Below are 19,770 nucleotides of genomic sequence, written 5' to 3'. Positions count from 1 at the left end.
ACTCTATAGTATCTGTCAGGCTTAGCCGGAGCAGGAGGTAGAGAGTCTGGGTTCAAACTGGATTCTAAGTAGACATCATCCACAATGTCCAAAACTGGTGGGATGGCAAGTGGTCTGTGTTGGGGGAGTAAAAGAAACTCTCTGAGCCTTTTCTTCGAGTCAGAGTAGTCCTGACCTTCCCAGTGAAAATGTTCCCTCATGGTGTGTAAAGTTTCCCCCAAAGGAGTAGTCTTTAGGAGGAGAAGCTGAGGGAATAGAGTCCTCAGCATCAGAATCTTCATAAGGAGAGAAGGAGTAATCTTGGTCCTCAGAGGAGTCTGAAGAAATGGACACTTGTTCAGAGGATGCATAATCTTCCTCTTGTCTAGGCCTTTTGTCAGGAGGGGGCTGGGAACCCCCGATTAAAGAAATCAAATCATCAGACATTTTGAGCATCTGTTTCTTAGGCATGGGGCCTTGAACAGGAGACTGAAGTGCAGTTCTTTTAGATTTAGTAGGAGTCTTCGACTTAGAAAACGTTATAATGGTGAAAGTAGTCGGTCTGAAAACGCCTTCAGAAACCGATGGCATTTCTGTAGCACCGACGTCTTTTGCAGCAATGTCGGAAAGGCCTGAACTAAATGGCTGCGTCGGCCTGGTGCATTCCGCCAAAATTTCCATAGCTGTCTCGGGTTCCTGATCTGCGGTAGTCAGGGGCTGCGTCGGAGCCTCACTGAGGACCGGAAAACCGGAGACCGGATCAGCCGAGGCCTCGGAATCTGGCTTGGGCCTGGGCTGTCTGTCCTTATCCTTGCGTTTTTTGTGCACGCTGGTAGTCGGTTGCCCCGACGGCATGGTGTAGTTAAATTTCCTACCGAAGTAGTGCCGTGCGAAATCAAAGCGCCTTTTAATAGTACGCTTATTAAACCTAGCACAAAACTGACAAGTGACATCGTGGTCTGGGCCTAGGCAAGGTATGCAATAAGAATGAAAATCCTTATGAGGTATTTGCTTCCCACAAGAAATAAAATTGTTAACTTTTTCTGACATCGGTCTGAGGCAAGAAAAGTTTCCAAAGGTACTTTAGCTTATAGAAGACTTCGGTCTGAAATTCAAATTCGAAAATCTCAGGAGTCGGCCGACTGGCACTTGCGAACTGCTTCTGCTTCGGGCACTGCGCAGCAAGAAAGACTGGGGAAAATGGCGTTGGTTGCATTTTATATACCCCTGGTGCACTGATATCAGGGAAGAGGCGACAGCAACCGACGCCTGACCAAGACTTTGGAATTCCGACCGACTGTGGGACCGCCTGACGACAAGATAACCCAAGTGTGATGGCTGCAGCAGGGTAACACGATGAACATCTTATGTTTGAGGAGGAAAAGAATCTAATGTCTGTCAATATGGTATTCTTAGTAGATTTCACACTATTTTAAATTATTTTAATTAAGATAGTTAATTAATTAAAACTTGGGCATGTAGCTTAACAGTCAGTGTTTAGGTAAACTCCCCCATAAGGACTGCATTTTTTTATAAGTTGGCATTAGGCATGAAAACCTAACGTTCAGGAGGAGACACATATAGTGTGTCATACATCCTAATTCTACTTTAAATTCTACTGCTGCTGTTGTACAATCAATCAGTTTTAGCCAAGCGGGATTACTCCATTCAACCAGAAAAAAAGCATCATCATCTAGCTTTTGTACACAATGTCTTAAGTAGCTGCAATCATGCATCTTTCCCTAAGGGCTGCTTGAAGAAAATCCAGTATACATTATACTGTTAAGCTACAATCTTTTGTGATAAACATAGAACACTTGTCCATACACTATATTAAAACGATTTTAATATATAATTATAAAGTTTAAACATTTCCTTATCCTGGCCATGACCAAATGCTATAGTACTCAGTGATATTTTCTTTTTTGTTTATTGTAGTCTAGAACGTAACACTTCATATTTGTTACTTAAATCAAAATATGCATTCACAACACAGAAAACATTACTTACGTTTGATAACTATGATGTCTGATAGGGGAAAGAAACCACTTTTAATGGAATGCTGAAGAGAAACGCTCCAGAAACAAGACCTCAGTGAAGATGCAGTCATATCTAGAACAGCCCATGAAGTAATTATCAAGCTATGATCATAAATGAAACTAGTGATGATTCTTAAGAATCAGCATTAGTAGCTGCATGCAAAGGTGAATAAAATGTGACAGGACAGACAATGGAAAGACAGGGACCAGCTGCAGAAGCTGGAAGGCAGGGTTGTGAAAATGGTAAAGACACTTAAATACAGAAGAAAAGGGGGGGGTTTAAGAGCATGCAAGAGACAAAGGGAGGAGACAAGAAGAACGAAAAGAGTAACAAATGATAAAACAAGCCACAGAAGAAAACCTCAAATTTTAATGGAACAAAACCTATAAATACCTGTACAAATGATCAGAAAACATTACACATTATGCCACAGATAAAGTATGGGCCACCTGTTACAACAGGTTTATGTCCTGACTTTAAAATCATGCTGACTGGAGATAATTTGATGCATTCTATTGAAAAGGGCCTTCCCCAACTGTCTCATATTAGAGTCATCTATATTGTGGATTAAGTTATTTCTGTGAAATATTTCAGTAGTTTCAATACTTTTTAATTTTACTGAAAGTCTAGCAGTCATCTTTTGGTATTACTGTGGGCTACAGTTCTCAAATCGTTAGCTTGCATGATCAGTATTTTCTTGACAGTCTCTGAATGTGATTGCAAGATGGAAGCCATTTCTGCTAATGATGTACTGGATCCACCACTGACCTTGTGATGTCAGCTAATCAGTCTTTGGAAAATGCCACACAAGAGATACAACAGTTGAATGGGAAATTACTGAAGTACATCAAGTCTTTGGATTCCCATGATGTTAAGGAGGATGCTTTGCTTAAAGACCAGCCTGCAGAGACTAACAGTACAAAGGAACATGACACTGAGGACTTTAGGCAATGAATTTCAAATGAAGATGGCAGCTTTTGTTGTACATCTGGGAGAATTGAAAGATAAAGCCAGGTGGAAAAATATGTATTTGTTACTGCACTGCTGGGGAAAGAAGAGGATACAGACTATTTTCCAGTACATGGCTAACAAGTTGAATTACTGGTCAGGTCTATTTGGGTTCCCTTTAATCAGTAAAAAAAATAAAATAAAATAAACTTGTTTCAATGTAAAAACATTTTTACACAAATTCTTTCCCCCATCCTGCACTCTCTACACCCCTGGTACTTACACTAAATCCATGACTGCTGTATCTCCTCTGAGATGCTGTAATTTCAGAATAAACAAACAGTGGAAATGAGTTGCACATTATTGTCTACACTTATTAGTATCAAAATGAGTGTGCTTAGCTAGTCCAATGCCTTTTTTACTACTTAAGAAAACAAGAAAATGTAAGATGCGTGCTATGGAAAGCTTCATAAAAACTACACTATGCTTTAGACAGCTTTTTTTAAACAAATACATTAAAGAGAAATGGATGGGTGGGAAACCAGTCGTGAATATCGCAAGTTGTACTGGCAGGTTTTCTTGGATGCTGAGAGATACCCTGGTCTTAATGAGAGTATTTCCCTGGTACCATTACTGAAGTTAAGAGCAGCCAAATTGTAAAAGCTGTATGATGTAATATGAGCCACTAGAGGGTAGCATTGCATTAGTTTTTTATGCTGAATGAAATGTTTTTAAACATATTTTATGTCATGCTTTATATATTTTAATACAATTATTTATTATAGTACTTTTTAATATTTATATATTTTTAATATATTTTTTATATACTAAAGGCCGCTGGTAATAAATGAATGTTTGAAAATGGTGCTTTTGTTTCTTTTACTTTTTTACACATTTTATTACATTGGGAATTGATGTCAAGCTTTTATTGGTTGAATTTGTAATTCTTTGGGGTATTCAAGGACTTGTTGGTTGTTGAATGGGGTTATCTGATGAAGTCTTGGTAGATGAAATCGTATTGGGAATTGTAAGTGTTAATATCTGCGTTTGGAATAAAGGATTATTACACCGTGGTCCGTGGACTTTCCAAACAGCACCTTTTTTAGGTTATTAGTTGCACATTATTGTCTACATTTATTAGTATCAAAATGAGTGTGCTTAGCTAGTCCAATGCCTTTTTTACCACTTAAGAAAACAAGAAAATGCAAGATGCCTGCTATGGAAAGCTTCATAAAACTACACTATGCTTTAGAGAGCTTTTTTTAAACAAATACATTAAAGAGAAATGGATGGTGTCTCCGGGGTAAACTGCTTATGGTAATTTAACTTCAGAGATGTCACTTTTTACAAGGTTAACATTATTCAAATCTATCATGATGCTCCTACCCCAAGAAAATGTGGGATGAGAATCCCATAAGAAATGGCTATTTAAGAACATTTCTTTGGATTTTGTAGTTCCTAATAATATTGGAAAGGGCACATATTTAAATTTATGGGCAAGAAAAATAACCATAACAATTAAAATTATTTAAAAGCTGGTATCCATCTGGTCATAGAAAACACGATGCACAATAAAAAAAAAGAGAATGATGCAAAATAATATAAGCAGCATCTGTTAACGGCCAACATGTACATTCAGAGCTATAACTATTTTTCTCTTTTCTGACACCATCCCAGCTTATTCTACTGGTAGCTGGAGCAGCTCCTTAGTTGTTATGTCTATGTGTACGCATTATGACTTACTTGTATGCCATATCCCGGTCCAGCACAAAACATCTTTGTGCCTATCTCTTTGGACAGGTTCCGAGGTCTGGTCCAGGTAATTCCATCATCCAGACTGGCTATTAACATGGTGCTTGACACATTGCACATGTAGTAGTGGGCGCATAGTGAGTACACGATAAAGATAATATCTTTCTCCTCATCCACTACCACTGCTCCTAGATTTAGGCCATCTGGGACATCCCCGTCATCTACAATAAACTCTGTTGGCTTCCACGTAGCACCTGAAATATTAATTAATATGAATAAATAAAGGAATCATTATTGTCCTGATAATGCACTGTTTTATTTTTATCTTTTTTATCTAGGGCGGTTCTTTTTAAAGGGTGCAGATTTCTGACAAGGTTCAACCACTTGTAACAGTCAAGAGTTACAAAAATTATACAACTCCATTCCTCTCACATGGATATTACTATAAAATATTTCTCATTACTTTTCATCTACAGGCAATATGTGGTAGTTGACTAATCTTGTAGAAACCCAAATAAAGCAATGAGTCATAGCAATATATAATGTATGTAAAGAAATGTATTTGGAAATGAAAGCCAAAATTACTGTACAATGTATGAAGACTTTTAGGGCAGGAAAAAAACTACAGATAAGATTACAAAAATTTAGATATGGCAAGAAAAGAATACATCTCAAAAGGCTAGTTTTTTTTTTTTTTTACAGTACCTGGATTTATTTTCAAATAAGATAAATCAGTTATAAGGGGACTCTGCTTCTCATTCTTCTGATAATAAAGCTCATAAAGAGACTTCGCCAGTGAATTTTTTTCCAATGTTCTTAAGAAAAATGCTTGAGAGACAGAAAAAAAAGCACAGGAGTCGATTAGAACAATCGGTAGTACATTAGATTTGAACCGGAGTCGGGGGTTGGGAGAATAGATGAACAGGAAGAAGACCAGCAACACTGAAATTAGTGAATTAATGTGACACTTCAAAAGGATTAATCACATTTGTGAAATATGGCTTTACAAGAAAAAGAGGCCGAGAAAGACTGGATATTTGTTAACTTTGTTAAATTTGTGGCAAGACTGACAGACATGTGGCCTACTTAATGTCACTGATGTTTGGAAGGGCACTAAAAGGGAAAAAAAGAAAGTAACTGTATGTAAAACAATTATTGATCTTTAAGAGTATCAGTATAAAATATTTCATGATTTGAAGTACACGTTATATATTATAGTAAATCATTTTTAGTGGTTGTATGTGATGGAGATACTAAAGTAAACAAGTACTTTTTTTCTCTTTTTACTTTTAAGAGATGTAGACATTACAAAGTAAAAGGAGACTAAAGACTGGCCAAAAACATGCTTGTGTTAATGGGGTGTAGGGGGTGGGGTTGGGGTGTGAAAGTCCACTGAATACAATATATTACATTACATTACAGTATATTATGTTATATTATATCACATTATATTATATGTAGAACTTAAATATTTTCTTTCACTTTTGCATAGGTGAAAATCTGGATTAATGTCCCTGGCTTAATCAATTGACAGGGGTATTGTTTAAGCAAGTATTTTTTTTAAATGGGAGACCACAACATTATGAACAATTTTCCTTTAGTAAATAAATGTTCAGCGTTAGTGGAGAAGTACATTCTGTTCTTGTTTCCATGAAAACATGCTGAATAAAGGTGAAGACAATACACTGAGAGGTCCGTACATTGTCTACTGAAAAAAGGAAAATTGAAAAGGTAAACATACAAGCAGCTCAGTAAAAAATAAAGTTTGAAATTATTGGAAGGGAATAAGAGCAGCTTTTCTGGTAACTAAACACTAAATTCAACTAAATTAAACAGTGTTCTAGTAAATGCATTAAAGACAGCCAGTGTGCTATTTCTTAATGCTAACAGTTAATGATTTCTGAAAGCACATATGCTTTTTTTTCACATCTGGGCGGGAAATAAAGTTAAGTCAAGAACAGACAGCAATTACTGTTAAGTAGGAGCACAGGTTATAATGTGGTTCAGCAAGGATAACCTTAACTTTAGTTTAGTTAATGCCTGCGGGTGCCGCTGTCAACTTGGGACAACTGTACCTATCAGGAGTGTTAAATTTCACTATATGAAGATGTACACAGTTGTGTGTGTTTATATATGTTAAAAGGTTAAGGAGGTATTTTTTTTTTTGTTTTGAGAGTTTATTAAAACAAAAAAGTCTTGCAAAATGTGACTTAGGTTCAAATAGAGATGACAATAAACAACTAGATAAAAGATCAACCTGCCAACATTAGTGGGCGCATATAACACAAATGCTGGAAACAGACATTTAAAAATCCTGTTATATACAATAGGTGGGAATAATAACTTCTTATAATAATGGCTACACTAAACATATTATTTTGGAACATAAATGGTATCAGAGGTATGCACAAAAAAGTAAGAATATTGAATTATATTAAGAATGCAGAGTGCAAATAGCAACACTACAGGAGACACATTTAGAAAGAAGTGAGCATGTGACTTCAATAAGGAAAGGGATTTCATGATGGACATTCAGCAGAATATCACGGGCAAAGGAAATAGGAGTACTTACACTAATTTCTATGAGAGCTCCAATAATGACAGAAGAGGGGAAAAAAGATAGTAATGGTAGTGGTAATGTTCTAGTCCAAATTAAATAGCAAAGAATTTTACCTTTTGAGTCAGCCAATAATAATAAGTGTTTACTAGGCTAACAATCACACGGGCCTTTTTAAGCCTAGCCATGCATCCCAAAAAGTATAGTTTTGTACCTACCATAAATGTAGATGTTAGAGTGTAAACACTGCTGCAGTCATTACACTTGGGTTATCCTGCCATCAGGCGGTTCTCCCCAGTCGGCCTGAGTTCCAAAGTCTTGGTCCAGCGTTGGTTGCTGTCACCTCCTCCCTGACGTCAGTGCGACAGGGGTATACAAGATGCAGCCGACGCCATTTTCTTCAGTTTTTCTTGCCCCAGATGTCAGGTGCCCCCAAATAGGTAGGCAATTCAAATTGTTAGTAAAATATACAAAAGAAAAGCAAACAACCATTTTTAGTTATCAGCAAATACTTCCCATAGGTAATAAAGGGTAGATTACCTAGGTAAGTAACAGAAAGTAAGAGGGAAAGGAGGGAGGGTAACCTGGACTGCAGCAGTGTACACACTCGAACATCTACATTTATGGTAGGTACAAAACTGTAATATGTTCATCGTGTTACACTGCTGCAGTCATTACACTTGGGTGGAATCCCAAAGCTGAGGTAGGGAGGCTGGATCTATAAGGCATTAGGGGTGGCTATAAGGCCCTGCAGCACAGCAGTGGCAAAGCCAGCTCTGGATTTGGAGTATAAAGGCAAATGGTAATGTTTGGTGAAGGTATGCACAGAACTCCATGCTGCTTCCAAAATATCCTTGGTAGGTACTCCTCTGAGGTAGGCAGTTGAAGTGGCTGTTGCCCTGGTGGAGTGAGATCTAATGCTGCTAGGTACAGGTTTCCCATGGTGAGTTTAGCAGAAACGAATACAATGTCCTATCCATTTTGAAATAGCTTTTCCCTGTGCTCCTGCAGCATATGCTACCAATAATTGCTCAGATTTTCTGAAAGCTTTGGTTTTGTCCAGATAGAAGCGTAACTGTCTGTGAACGTCCAAATAATGTAGTAGTCTCTCCCCTTTGTTCTGTGGTTTAGGATAAAAAGTTGGCAAGTGAATAGTTTGGTTTAGAGCCACACTTGATACCACCTTTGGCATAAACGTAGGGTTAGTTCTTAAAGACACCCTGTCCTGGTGGAAAATTAGGAAAGGTTCCACTGCCATTAGTGCCTGTAATTCTGAAACTCTTTGTGCTGATGTTATTGCCAGTAGCAGAGCAGTTTTCCAAGAGATTTATTTTAATTCTGCTGTGTTAGCTGGCTCAAAAGGAGGTAAAGTTAATTTTTCCAAAACAAAATTGAGGTCCCAAGTTGGTGTAGGTGCTCTATGGGGCGGTCTTATGTTTTTAACCCCTCTGAGGTACTGTTTGAGTAAAGGATTAGAAGAAAATGGTGGATCCGTGTTGCAATGAGCAGAAATGGCTGAGGCGTGGATCTTGATGGATAAGAAGAAGAGGTCCTTGTCCAGCATCTCAGTTAAGTATTGAAGTATCTGAGGGATGTTTGGGACAAGAGGGTCAAGGCTGTGCGCTTGGTTCCAGGCACAGAATCTCTTCTATTTATCAGAGTAGGCTTTCCTGGTGCTGGGTCTTCTGGCCTCCAGAATGACATCCATAACAGCTTTGCAGAGAGGCATTGCTTGCTTGACTAAGGAATTTTCCATGCAGCTAGATTTAAGGTCTTTAGCTGGCTGTGAAGTATCGGATTGTTGTGCTGTGTCAGCAACTGTGGGATTTGAGGCAAAATCCAGGGTGGTTCTTGTGCTAAGTTCTTTAAGATTGGGTACCAGTGCTGGCGTGGCCAGTCTGGTGCAATCAGGATCATCTTTGGCTCTTCTTGCCTGGCTTTTATGAGTACCTTTGGAAGAAGAGGTAAAGGAGGGAAAGCGTATACTTGCAGGTTTTTCCAGCTGAATTGAGAGGGCATCCACTTTCCATGCTTGTGGATGGTAGCTCCTTGTGCAGAATTCCTGTAACTGGCAGTTCATTGGGGATGCAAACAGATCTATGTCCAGGCTCCACGATTTTTGTGTGATCATTCTGAATATTTGTGGGTTCAACTCCCATTCGTGGGAGTCCATGATGTTTCTGCTTAGGCCGTCTTGCCAGTGTGTTTCTCTCCTGGCACGAATTGTGCTTGCAGATGAACTTGGTAGTCTAGAGCTGTGTTCCACAAAGTCATGGCTTGTCTGCAGAGGGGGTATGTGTGCCCCCTTGCTTGCTTATGTACCACATAACTGTGGTGTTGTCTGTCTGTAGTAGTAGTTGTCCTGGATGCAGCAGGTCCTTGAAAGCTATAATTGCATTTTGTACAGCTAGCATCTCTTTTTGGTTGATGTGGAGATGTCTTTGCTCTGTGGGCCACTCGGCCTGAATACATTTTCCTGCCATGTGTGCTCCCCAGGCATAATTCGATGCATCTGTTGTCAGTGTTTGCCTGGCTGTGGGTCGAGTAAAAGGCTGTCCCTTGTTGAGGTGACAAGCTTGAGCCCACCATCGAAACTCATGTTGAAGGCAAGGAATTAGTGGTATAACCGTTTCCAAATTTTGACAGTGCTGAGACCATACACTCTTTAGGTACCATTGTAGTTTCCTCATATGCAGTCTGGCATATGGAATTAGTAGTATGCAAGATGCCATGTAGCCCAAGGTCTGCAGAATGTTTCTTACAGGGAGTTGGGTCTTTGTTGCCATCAAATGAAAGTATTGAGTCAGTTGTCCTTGCTTGTCTGGCGTAAGGCAAGCCATCTGGGCTGTTGTGTTCAAGCTGGCACCCAGGAATAGTAGCTGTTGTGAGGGCACTAGTTTTGACTTCTTTTCATTTACCGTGTACCCCACGCAACATAATAACTTTTTTTACATACGCCAGATGCTTTAGAAGAATGTCCTTGCTCTCTGCTTGAATCAGGCAGTGGTCCAGGTATGGATAAATATGCAAAATGCAATTACTGGTGCCAGGCACTTTGTGAAGACCCTGGGCGCAGTAGATAAGCCAAAGGGCAATGCAGAGAACTGATAGTGCATTGAACCGGCTAGAAATCTGAGGTATCTTCTGCAGTTTTGTCTGATAGGGACATGCAGGTATGCCTCCTTGAGGTCCAAAGTCATGAGCCAGGCTTTCTTGCCCAGCATGGGAAGAAGCTGCTGTAGTGTTAACATTTTGAATTTCGGAACCTCCAGGTAAGTGTTTAGAGAAGAAAGGTCCAGAATGGGTCTCCAGGCTTTGTCTTTTCTGGGAACCAAAAAGAGTCTAGAGTAAAATCCTTGTCCTTGATCCTGTGGTGGTACCTTTTGAATAGCTCTCATGTCCATGAGTGCTGTAATTTGTTTTTGAGCCTCTGCCCATTGATTTGGTGGCAGATTTGGCATTCCTTTTAACCTTGACAGAGTGGGAAAGTGGAACCTGTAACCTTGAGTTACAATGTTGAGAACCCATTTGTCTTTGGTGATGCAATGCCAATTGTGATAGAAAAGTGCCAATTTTCCTCCTAAGGGTGCTGCCAAGAGAGAGCTGTTTGGCAGCTGTAGTGGAAAGTCATTGAGGCTGCTTTTTGTAAGGTTGAGGCCTGTCTTCTCCTTCTTTCTGGCCTGGTGTACCCCATTGTTGTGGCCCGTAAGGGCCTTGAGCCTGACCTCTACCTCTTGGACATCTATATCTGCCCCTTTGATGTTTGTCTGTGACTGGAAAGGACCAATTCTTTGTTGGCCAATTTCTGCTAAAACGAGGAGGCTGAACCTGTAAGAAAATCTTTCACCGTTTGCACAGATTTTGCCTTTTCCTCAATCTTCTTTAATACCTCCTCTGCCTTAACTCCAAACAACACATCCCGCTGCAAAGGTGCATCCAACAATTTGGCCTTAACATGATCTGGTAACGTATGTTCTTTTAACCAAGCATGCCTTCCAATGACAGAGCCTGTAACTGCTGCTCTACAGGAGGCCTCTAAGGAATCAAAACCACATTGCAAAGTATGTTTTCCCACTTGTTCAGCTGCATGCAATAAATCCTGCATTTCTTTAAAATTAGGAGGATCTGAATCTGGAAGCATATTTTGTTTCAACTGGGACATCAAAAATTGCTGATATTTTAGCATGTGAAACTGGCAATTCAAGGCTCTCGTTGCTAGACGTATATACTTTCTTTCCCCATCTGTCTAATGCTCTGGAATCTCAGTCAGAGGTAACTGGGTTTTTTGCTGATGAGGCCTTAATCCCTTTGGGTCCCAGAGAAATACTTTCAGGGTCAGCAACAGGGCTTTTGTACAGAAATTTGTGAGAGTCAGGGACTCTGTAATATCCATCGGATTTAATTGGGGCTGGGGGGTAAGGAGTCAGGGCTTAAGCTGGATTCAGTGTGCACATCACCCACAATATCTAACACTGGCGGAACAGCAAGGGGTCTGTGTTGAGGCAATAAAAGGAAGTCTCCGAGTCTTTTCTTGGATTCTGAGTAATCCTGGCCTTCCCAATGGAAATGCTCCCTCATGGTATGTAGGGTCTCCCCAAAGGAGTAGTCCTCAGGCGGGGAGGCTGATGGAATTGATTCCTCAGCATCAGAATCCTCATAGGGGGGTAAAGAATATCCTAGGTCCGAGGATGAATCTGAGGAAATAGACTCCTGGTCGGAAGATTCATAGTCTGCATCCTGTCTGGGCCTTTTATCAGGAGGGGGATGGGATCCCCAACGTCTTCGGCCATTTTTAGCATTTGTTTCTTAGTCATGGAAGCCTGTCCTGGAGAATGCTGTGTCTGTTTCTTTGTTTTTAAGGGGGGCTTAGACTTAGCAGAGGGTTTAATGGTTAACTGGGTAGGTCTGAAAACACCCTCTGAAGCTGTGGATTGCTCAGCTACTTCAGTTCCCTCTGAAAAGTTAATTTCGGTAAACTGAAAACCTAGAGCGCCCGAAGGCCCAGCCAGCTCCACGTGAGAGGCAGAGATGGCCTGTTGTTCTGTAGAGGCGGTCATCAGGGGCTGCGTAGGTGCCTCGCTGAAAACCGGAGAACCAGCGACCGGCCTAGAAGAGGCCTCGTCGTCAGTTTTGGGTATTTTAAGTGTTTGTAATTGTGAAGAACTTCCATGTTTGGAACAAAAAAGTGTTGGTGGATAGCCAACTGGCTCACTGACAGGATCCAGGAAGTTAGAATTGGGGAGTCCACCTATACAAAGAGGCCAGTCACAAGTGGAGTCCCTCAGAGATCAGTCATTGGCCTGCTCCTTTCTGTCATTTACTTCTCTAAAGTCAAGGCCAATGTCAAGTGGCCTCTGGCTAAGTTTTCAGATGTTTGTAAATTAGGAGCGGTCATTGAATCCCCCAATGACACAAATTTTCTCCAGGAAGGGATGACAGAAACAAATAGCTGGTGCCAGAGCAATGAACTAAAAGCCAAGAAATGCATAGTACTATCCTTCAGGAAGTCATCACCCCTGGTACCTATCATCCTGACAAAAAGGAAAAACTCTGCAAATGCTCAATACCAAATTACACTTTAATATTCCACAGAACTTCTGTGGAATAATAAAGTGTAATTTGGTATTGAGCGTTTCAGGAGTCTGTGGTTTTAACCTTTCATTTTGCTGTTTTCTACTGACTCCGTTTACCTTCGAGTTGGTCTTTTCATACTGTTGCAACTTTCATATTGACAACACACCCTTAGAGCTAATCGAGTAGTCAGGGACTTAGGGACACACCTAGAGTGTAATCTAGCTTTTGACCCTGATGTGTCTACAGTAGTGAGGAAATCATTCTATGTTGCACAACTTATAAACAAAAGTATGGCATCTAGGTCCAAGGTGATCATTGTTGCACTGTACTTGGCATTCAACAGACCTATCATTAAGTATAGTGCCACCTTTGCTATGTACCTAACCAGACATATCCAACAAATGGAACATCCACAAAGGTTTCTGACTAAAAGAATGCACAGTGTAAGTAAAATGTCCTATGCAGACTGCCGCAGGGCCGTATCCCTGTATTCTGTCTCCTACAGGATGTTGAAAGAATATGTATGCTTGGCATACAGGGCATTGTCAACCCCCCCCCCCACTCTGATGGACCTCCTGCATATCCACGAAACAAACAGCACCAGAATTATCCATTCTAAAGACATAAACCTTGCCTGTGATATAAATAGGACCTGCTGGAGAGACTTTCCCCCATCTCTGGAACAGGCTCCCCATCCATGTGAAGCAGATTTCCTCCCTAACCCAATTCAAGTGTAACTTAGACAATTGGATAGGGAACATGAAATTCATCCCTGGCTTGGCACCTGTGTCTCTAATGGACACAGGCAACCTGTAAATGATCCATTTCCAAGGCCCCTGCTTGTAATTATTTCATCTCCCAAGCCCATGCTTACACATATCAAGGGTACCAGAATTTGTCAAAGATGTTCATCGTGTTACACTGCTGCAGTCATTACACTTGGGTTATCCTGCTGTCAGGCGGTTCCCCAGTTGGCCTGAGTTCCAAAGTCTTGGTCCGGTGTTGGTTGCTGTCGCCTCCTCCCTGACGTCAGCGTGACAGGGGTATAGAAGATACAGCCGACGCCATTTTCTTCAGTCTTTCTTGCCCCACGGTGCCCGAAGCAGAAGCAGTTCACAAGTGCCGGTCGGCCGAATCCTGAGATTTTCATTTCGAATCCAGAACCGAAGTCTTCTACAAAGCTAAGTACCCTGTTGAGGAAACTTTTTCTTGCCTCAGACCGATGTCAGTAAAAGTTAATAACTGTATTTCTTGTGGGAAGCAAATACCTCATAAGGATTTCCACTCCTATTGTATTCCATGCCTAAGCCCAGACCACAACGTCACTGGTTGTCGGTTTTGTGCTAGGTTTAACAAGCGCACTATTAAACGTCTGTTTGATTTTGCCCGACATTATTTTGACAGAAAATTCAATTACACCATGCCGTCGGAACTTCCGACGACCGGATTACATAAAAAGCGCAAGGACACCTTGCCTGTGATGCATTGAATTAATGACATCACTCTTGTAACACCTGAGCTTCTTTCCCCTTTAAAAATGCAAGACTTTCTGTCATTTAAACCAGAGTAATAGCATGCCCCTAATTTAAGTTGCTACAGATATTCCCTCCATTCCAAATCTTTAGCATCGAGCCTATTTTGAAAGCTCTTTACTTCATCAGTAACAGAGAATAAGAAACCTACCTTAGTGTTGCTATGTATCCCAGCATGCTTTAAAGTTTTTCTCAGACCTTTCACTTCTACAACATGTATATGCTCATAAATTCTATAATGCAATTCTGCAGTAGTTCTTCCTACATAAAAGTGATAGCATTCAGTATATAACTTATAAATCTTGATTTGCAAAAAAAAAAAAAAAATTCCTGGGATTCTTAATTTCTTTTCCCAGACAAAAAAAGACAAATTGTAATTGCAGGACAAACATTTTATACATTCCCGGCTCCGTACTGAAGCTCTTTGTAGTTAAATTTGCGGATTCAACTTGGAATTGGTCACCTAGCCAGTTGTACTTTCCTGGTAATCAAAAGTCAGCCAATAAGTAACTAACTAACATATATGCTATTTGTAATTCCTTGTCTGACCTGTCTATCACTTCAGGTCATAGTTCTGTAAACTAACATTCTGTGCAGTTTCAGTGATGCCTTGTACAAAGACTTTTTGAATATGCTTTGCAGGAGTTCGCAGACTGTTTCTACCTGAACAAATTATCATAGATATAGTCATGATATTTCTAGGGTGGCCGCGGTGGTGCAGTGGTTAGCATTGCTGCCTCACAGCAAGAGGTTCTCCAGTTCGATCCTTGGCTGGGGTGCCTTCTGTGCGGAGTCTGCATGTCCTCCCTGTGGTCGCGTGGGTTTCCTACGGGTGCTCCGGTTTCCTCCCACATCCCAAAGACATGCTGTAGGTGGATTGGACACTCTAAATTGGCCCTAGGCATGAGTGTGTGCATGTGTGTGTGCCTTCTGTGGAAAGTTGGGCTATGCTGGCAACTTGACACCGTAAATCTCCACTGCCAATCATGAGAGGACAGGTGATCCACTGTGGTGACCCCTAACCGGGAAAAGCCGAAAGAAGAAGATGGTCATGATATTTCTGCTGCTCCTTGGTCTGTTTTCGTGCATTTCTTTTGTGCTTTTAGAGGCTGTCAACCAGTGTTCAACTGGTCTGTTCTCTTTTAGGATCAGCATTGCTATACCATTCTGAGGACAGTGAACCCATATATTATAAGGTGGTTCTATCAGTGCCGGTATGATAGACAAAAGAAGATTATTCTGCTTGGCCAGGCCTAGAATTGGGTCCCAATGTCTACTGAAGTACCACATGGATCTTTCCTGGGCTTCAGTTTGTTATATATGGTGTTTTCCACTTTCTCAGTTTTAGGTCCCCAGAAGATCTCAAAGTATGCAAACATTATCAAATTAGGGTTCATAGGTTGGTACTAGGCTATCGGCCCTAGGGCCTACGCAAGCCTAGCCATAACAATTCCCTGGATATTTCTTCCCACAATATTTATTTCTCTGGACCCCTGTCTACCAGGGCAACTGACATGATCCCCTGGGTGAATTTCCTCCCATCCAATCATCAAGGTTCCTTTTGAAAAGGGCCAATGAGGTGCTCTGCTTGACATGTATGGGCAGTCTATTCCAGAGTATGGGGAGTCTCTGGGTCAGGAACCTATCCCTCCAGCATGTTTTGTTCATTGTGATGACAAGGTTTAGATCCCTGGAGCGTGTGGCTCTGAGGGATTGGGATTTCTGTAAGTGGAGCATGTCCAACAGCTCAGGGTTTGACATGGCCTTGTATGTTAAGCAGAGATCGCCTCTGAGTAGACAATATGCCACACAGTATAGCTAGAGTTTTTTTAGATGGTCAGCATATGGCATCCGCTTTAGGCCTGTGATTCTTTTAGTGAGGTATTTCTGTGGCCTTTCCAGCTGTTGCAGATGTCTTGTGAGGTACATACCAAATGGGCATTATACTCTATAATGGGTCTAATGAGGGATGAGTACAGTGGGACAATGACCTTTTTTCTGGATGAAAAGCCCTTAGTGATGAGGTGTGCCACATAGAAGGATTTCCTGACTGTTGTGGCGATGTGGTTATCGAAAGTGAGACCACTGTCCACTTGTGTCCTTAAGTCTCTCATCACACTTTCGATGTTTAGTGTCCTGCCACCTATGTGGTAATTCATGGGTACATGTTTTTTTCCAAAGGGGATAACTTATACATTTCTTGGCATTAAGCTTGAGCCCAGGGCTCTGGCACCAGGCATCTGTTCTTGTAAGGCCCTTTTGTAGAATATCCACATCATTTCGGGATTCAATAATGGCTCCCAGTTTGCACTCATCTGCGAACTTTGTTAGCCAGAGTCCCTTCGTGTTGGCCTGTACTTCGGAGAAGTAGATGCCAAACAAGAGTGGTCCCAGGACTGAACCCTGAGGTACTCCACTTGTCTGGAGTTGGATTGGGAGTCTGCTACTTTTACAGTCTGGGTTCTGTCAGTAAGCCAGTTGGCAACCCATCGAGTGATGTAGGGATTTATGCCCAGCTTAGTAAGTTTATCTATGATTCCAGAGTGGGGGATGTTGTCGAAGGCCTTGGCGAGGTCCAGATAAGGTGTGTGGACTGCCTTACCCTCGTCCACAGCTCTGGAGACAGATTTGAATAACTCAATCAGATTCAGGAGACAAGATCGACCCTTCACAAACCCAAACTGGGTGGGGTCCAGTGTTTGAAGGTTGCCAGTGTCTTTGTTTATAAGTTCCATGATAATGCATTCCATGCCCTTGCAGATCAGGCTTGTCAGACTGATGGGACGGTAGTTCCCAGGATCCAAGGCGGATCCTCCCTTGTGGAGCAGGATAATTGTAGCTGTGCGCCAATCAGTGGGCACGAAGCCTAAAGTTGAGGCTATGATTAAACATGACACTTAGGTGAGGTGCCAGTTAATTTTGTAGCTCATGTAGTACACAGCCTGGGATGTCATCTGGTCGCATGGATGCTGTATTCTTAGCCTTGGAGAGTGCGGTTTCTACCTGTGTGGCCGTGATTATCGGAATTTGGCAATCTTTTGGTATTGAGATAGGCCCTTTAGGGAGTGAGAGGGGGTGAATTTGGCACTAAATCGATATGCCAGTATATTGGCAATATCCTTGGGATCAGTATATTTAATGCCATTCTGTTGTAGCTCAGAGCAGATCTGAACATTGCCATTTAGATTCTTGACATAACTATAGAATGCCTTGTGGTTGTCTTTGGAATCTTTGGCAATTTTATTTTCGTAACTAGCTTTTGAGGATTTTGTGAGGGATCTCAGCTTCTTGCTGAGGCTGGTGAGGGAGTTTTTTGCATCCTGGGATTTTTCTCTTTTCTGCAACAGTTTCTTCCTTCTGTTGTATAGTTTGTTTATAGCAGGGGACCACCAGATTGCTTTCCTTTTTTTGGAGAAGAGCATCTTGGTTCTACTTGGGATGGCGCGATTCATGCACGAGTGGATGTGCTCGTACAGTGCCTTAGTGTAGGATTCTGCAGTCGAACTTCCAGATCCCGTCTGCGTGGGTGTTGTGAAGTTTGTCACTTCTGACTTCAGTAGCATGAAGTTGGCTTTGGAGAAGTTTTTTTAAGGTGGGTTTCCTTACTGGGGGGTGGGGGTAGGATGTGGATGTCAACGGTGATTTGCTTATGGTCAGACCTGATCAATGAGGGGGTGACCACTGGTGTGGAGCATCTATCTCCCATGTTGGTAATGACCAGGTCTAGGATATTGGAGCCCCTGGTGGGACAATGGATTAGTTGATCCAGGGCGTTGGAATTTATGAATTCCAAGAACCGTCGGGAAAAGGAGTTGGTACCAGAGTAGTTTTCCCAGTTAATGGCAGGGTAGTTGAAATCACCCAGTATTAGGGTGTTTGGTTGTATCTTAATATTTTTCAGTACGTTTAGAAAGGTGTAGTGAGAATCTTGAGGCATGGTGGGGGATCTGTAGCAAGCCACAATTTGGATTGCAGTCTTACCTAGTGTTAGTTGCACCTGGAGAATTTCAGATGCATTGTGATTCATTACAACAATTGGAGACAACATGAAATTACTGAATAGTTAGAGGGGGAGAGAGAGAGTCAGTCTAACTGATTAAAAATGTGTTTCACACCAAGTATTAAAAAGTGTAAGGTAATACATTTGGACCAGCTAATATTAGGTCCAATATTATGCTGAACAGTACTGTTATGAAGGATGCTAGTGTAATAAATGTTTGTTTTTTCATTGGAAGTACATTTTTATTCTTGGAGAATGCTTCAAATGTTAGAAGTAGTTGGGAAGGCTCTAATGTCAACAGAGATCAGGCTGAAGACCTGGAAGTTGACTGGAGAGAAAGTACAGCAGTTCAAGGAATTACTCAGGGTTTTAGCACCCCAAGAAGAGGAAGAAATAGGTGGAGTTGAAGAAGAGTGGCAGCACCTAAAATAGCAAGTGTTAGCACTAGAGAAAATATATGTGGCTGAGCCAGGTATGGAAATAAGGTACATAAGGAAAGCTGGTGGTGGAATGCAGAAGTCCAGGAAGTCATCAAAAGAAAGGAGGAGTGCAGGAAGAAATGGGAGACAGAAAAAACTGACCAGACTAGAAGGACTACTGGTTGGCAACCAAAGAATCTAAGAAAGAAGTTGCAATAGCAAAGAATAGGGCATCGGAGGCATTCTACCAACTTCTGGAAAGTGACTCAGTAAGGGGCACAAAGAAACTATATCAAGCTGCAAGGCAAAGACAGAAAGATAAAGAAGATAGCAACCAACAGCAAGCAGCAAAGTAATAGAACAAACCACAGGAACAGGATGCAGGATACAACAGATTTATTCCGGTACCTCCGGTCAACAGCCTTCAAAGGAATAAACATAAAAGCACCAGGTGCATTTTATATACTAGTGCAACCTAACAATCAATCAATTCAATTGAATTAAATTCAATTAAAAAACATGAATCAGCTCCAGAGAGTTAAAGGTACAAAACAGGTACAATACAGGTACAATGGATCACTAATAGAAGTATAGAATACAAAATGTTAATTTCAAACAATAATAAATATTATTACTAAATATTTAAGTTTACTTCCAAATTCAGACCTTTGGGTTTGAGAGTGCCAAACTTTAAAATAAATCTACTTTCAAGATTTAATAAACTCTGCTGAAAATTTGCTCCATAATGTACATTAGGTTTGGCTAAAGCACAGAAGAACAACAAATCAATCAACCCATTATGTGTTGCATGGAAATGTTCAAAAATAGGGCTATCAATCCTATCATTACGAACATCACCAATATGTTCTAAAATGCGTATTTTCAATTGGCGTTTAGTTTGGCCTATATAATATTTTGGCAAAGCACACCCACAACCAATAATGTACACTACACCACAGGACCTACAGC

General features: G+C 41.1%; 1 protein-coding gene across 1 annotated transcript in view; it reads right to left on the bottom strand.

The window, feature by feature from the left end:
• The window catches only part of NEU1 (neuraminidase 1), a 666,555-nt gene that overhangs the window by 93,985 nt on the left and 552,800 nt on the right, over nucleotides 1–19,770 (bottom strand). Inside the window, exon 3 of the mRNA XM_044083272.1 lies at nucleotides 4,711–4,973. Coding sequence (XP_043939207.1) covers nucleotides 4,711–4,973 — 263 coding nt within the window. The remainder of the gene's footprint in view (nucleotides 1–4,710; nucleotides 4,974–19,770) is intronic.

This window comes from Protopterus annectens, chromosome 9.part0 (assembly GCF_019279795.1).
Source record: "Protopterus annectens isolate FY-2018-M chromosome 9.part0, PAN1.0, whole genome shotgun sequence".
Classification (NCBI taxonomy): domain Eukaryota; kingdom Metazoa; phylum Chordata; order Ceratodontiformes; family Protopteridae; genus Protopterus; species Protopterus annectens.
This window is presented reverse-complemented; position numbering and strand designations above follow the sequence as displayed.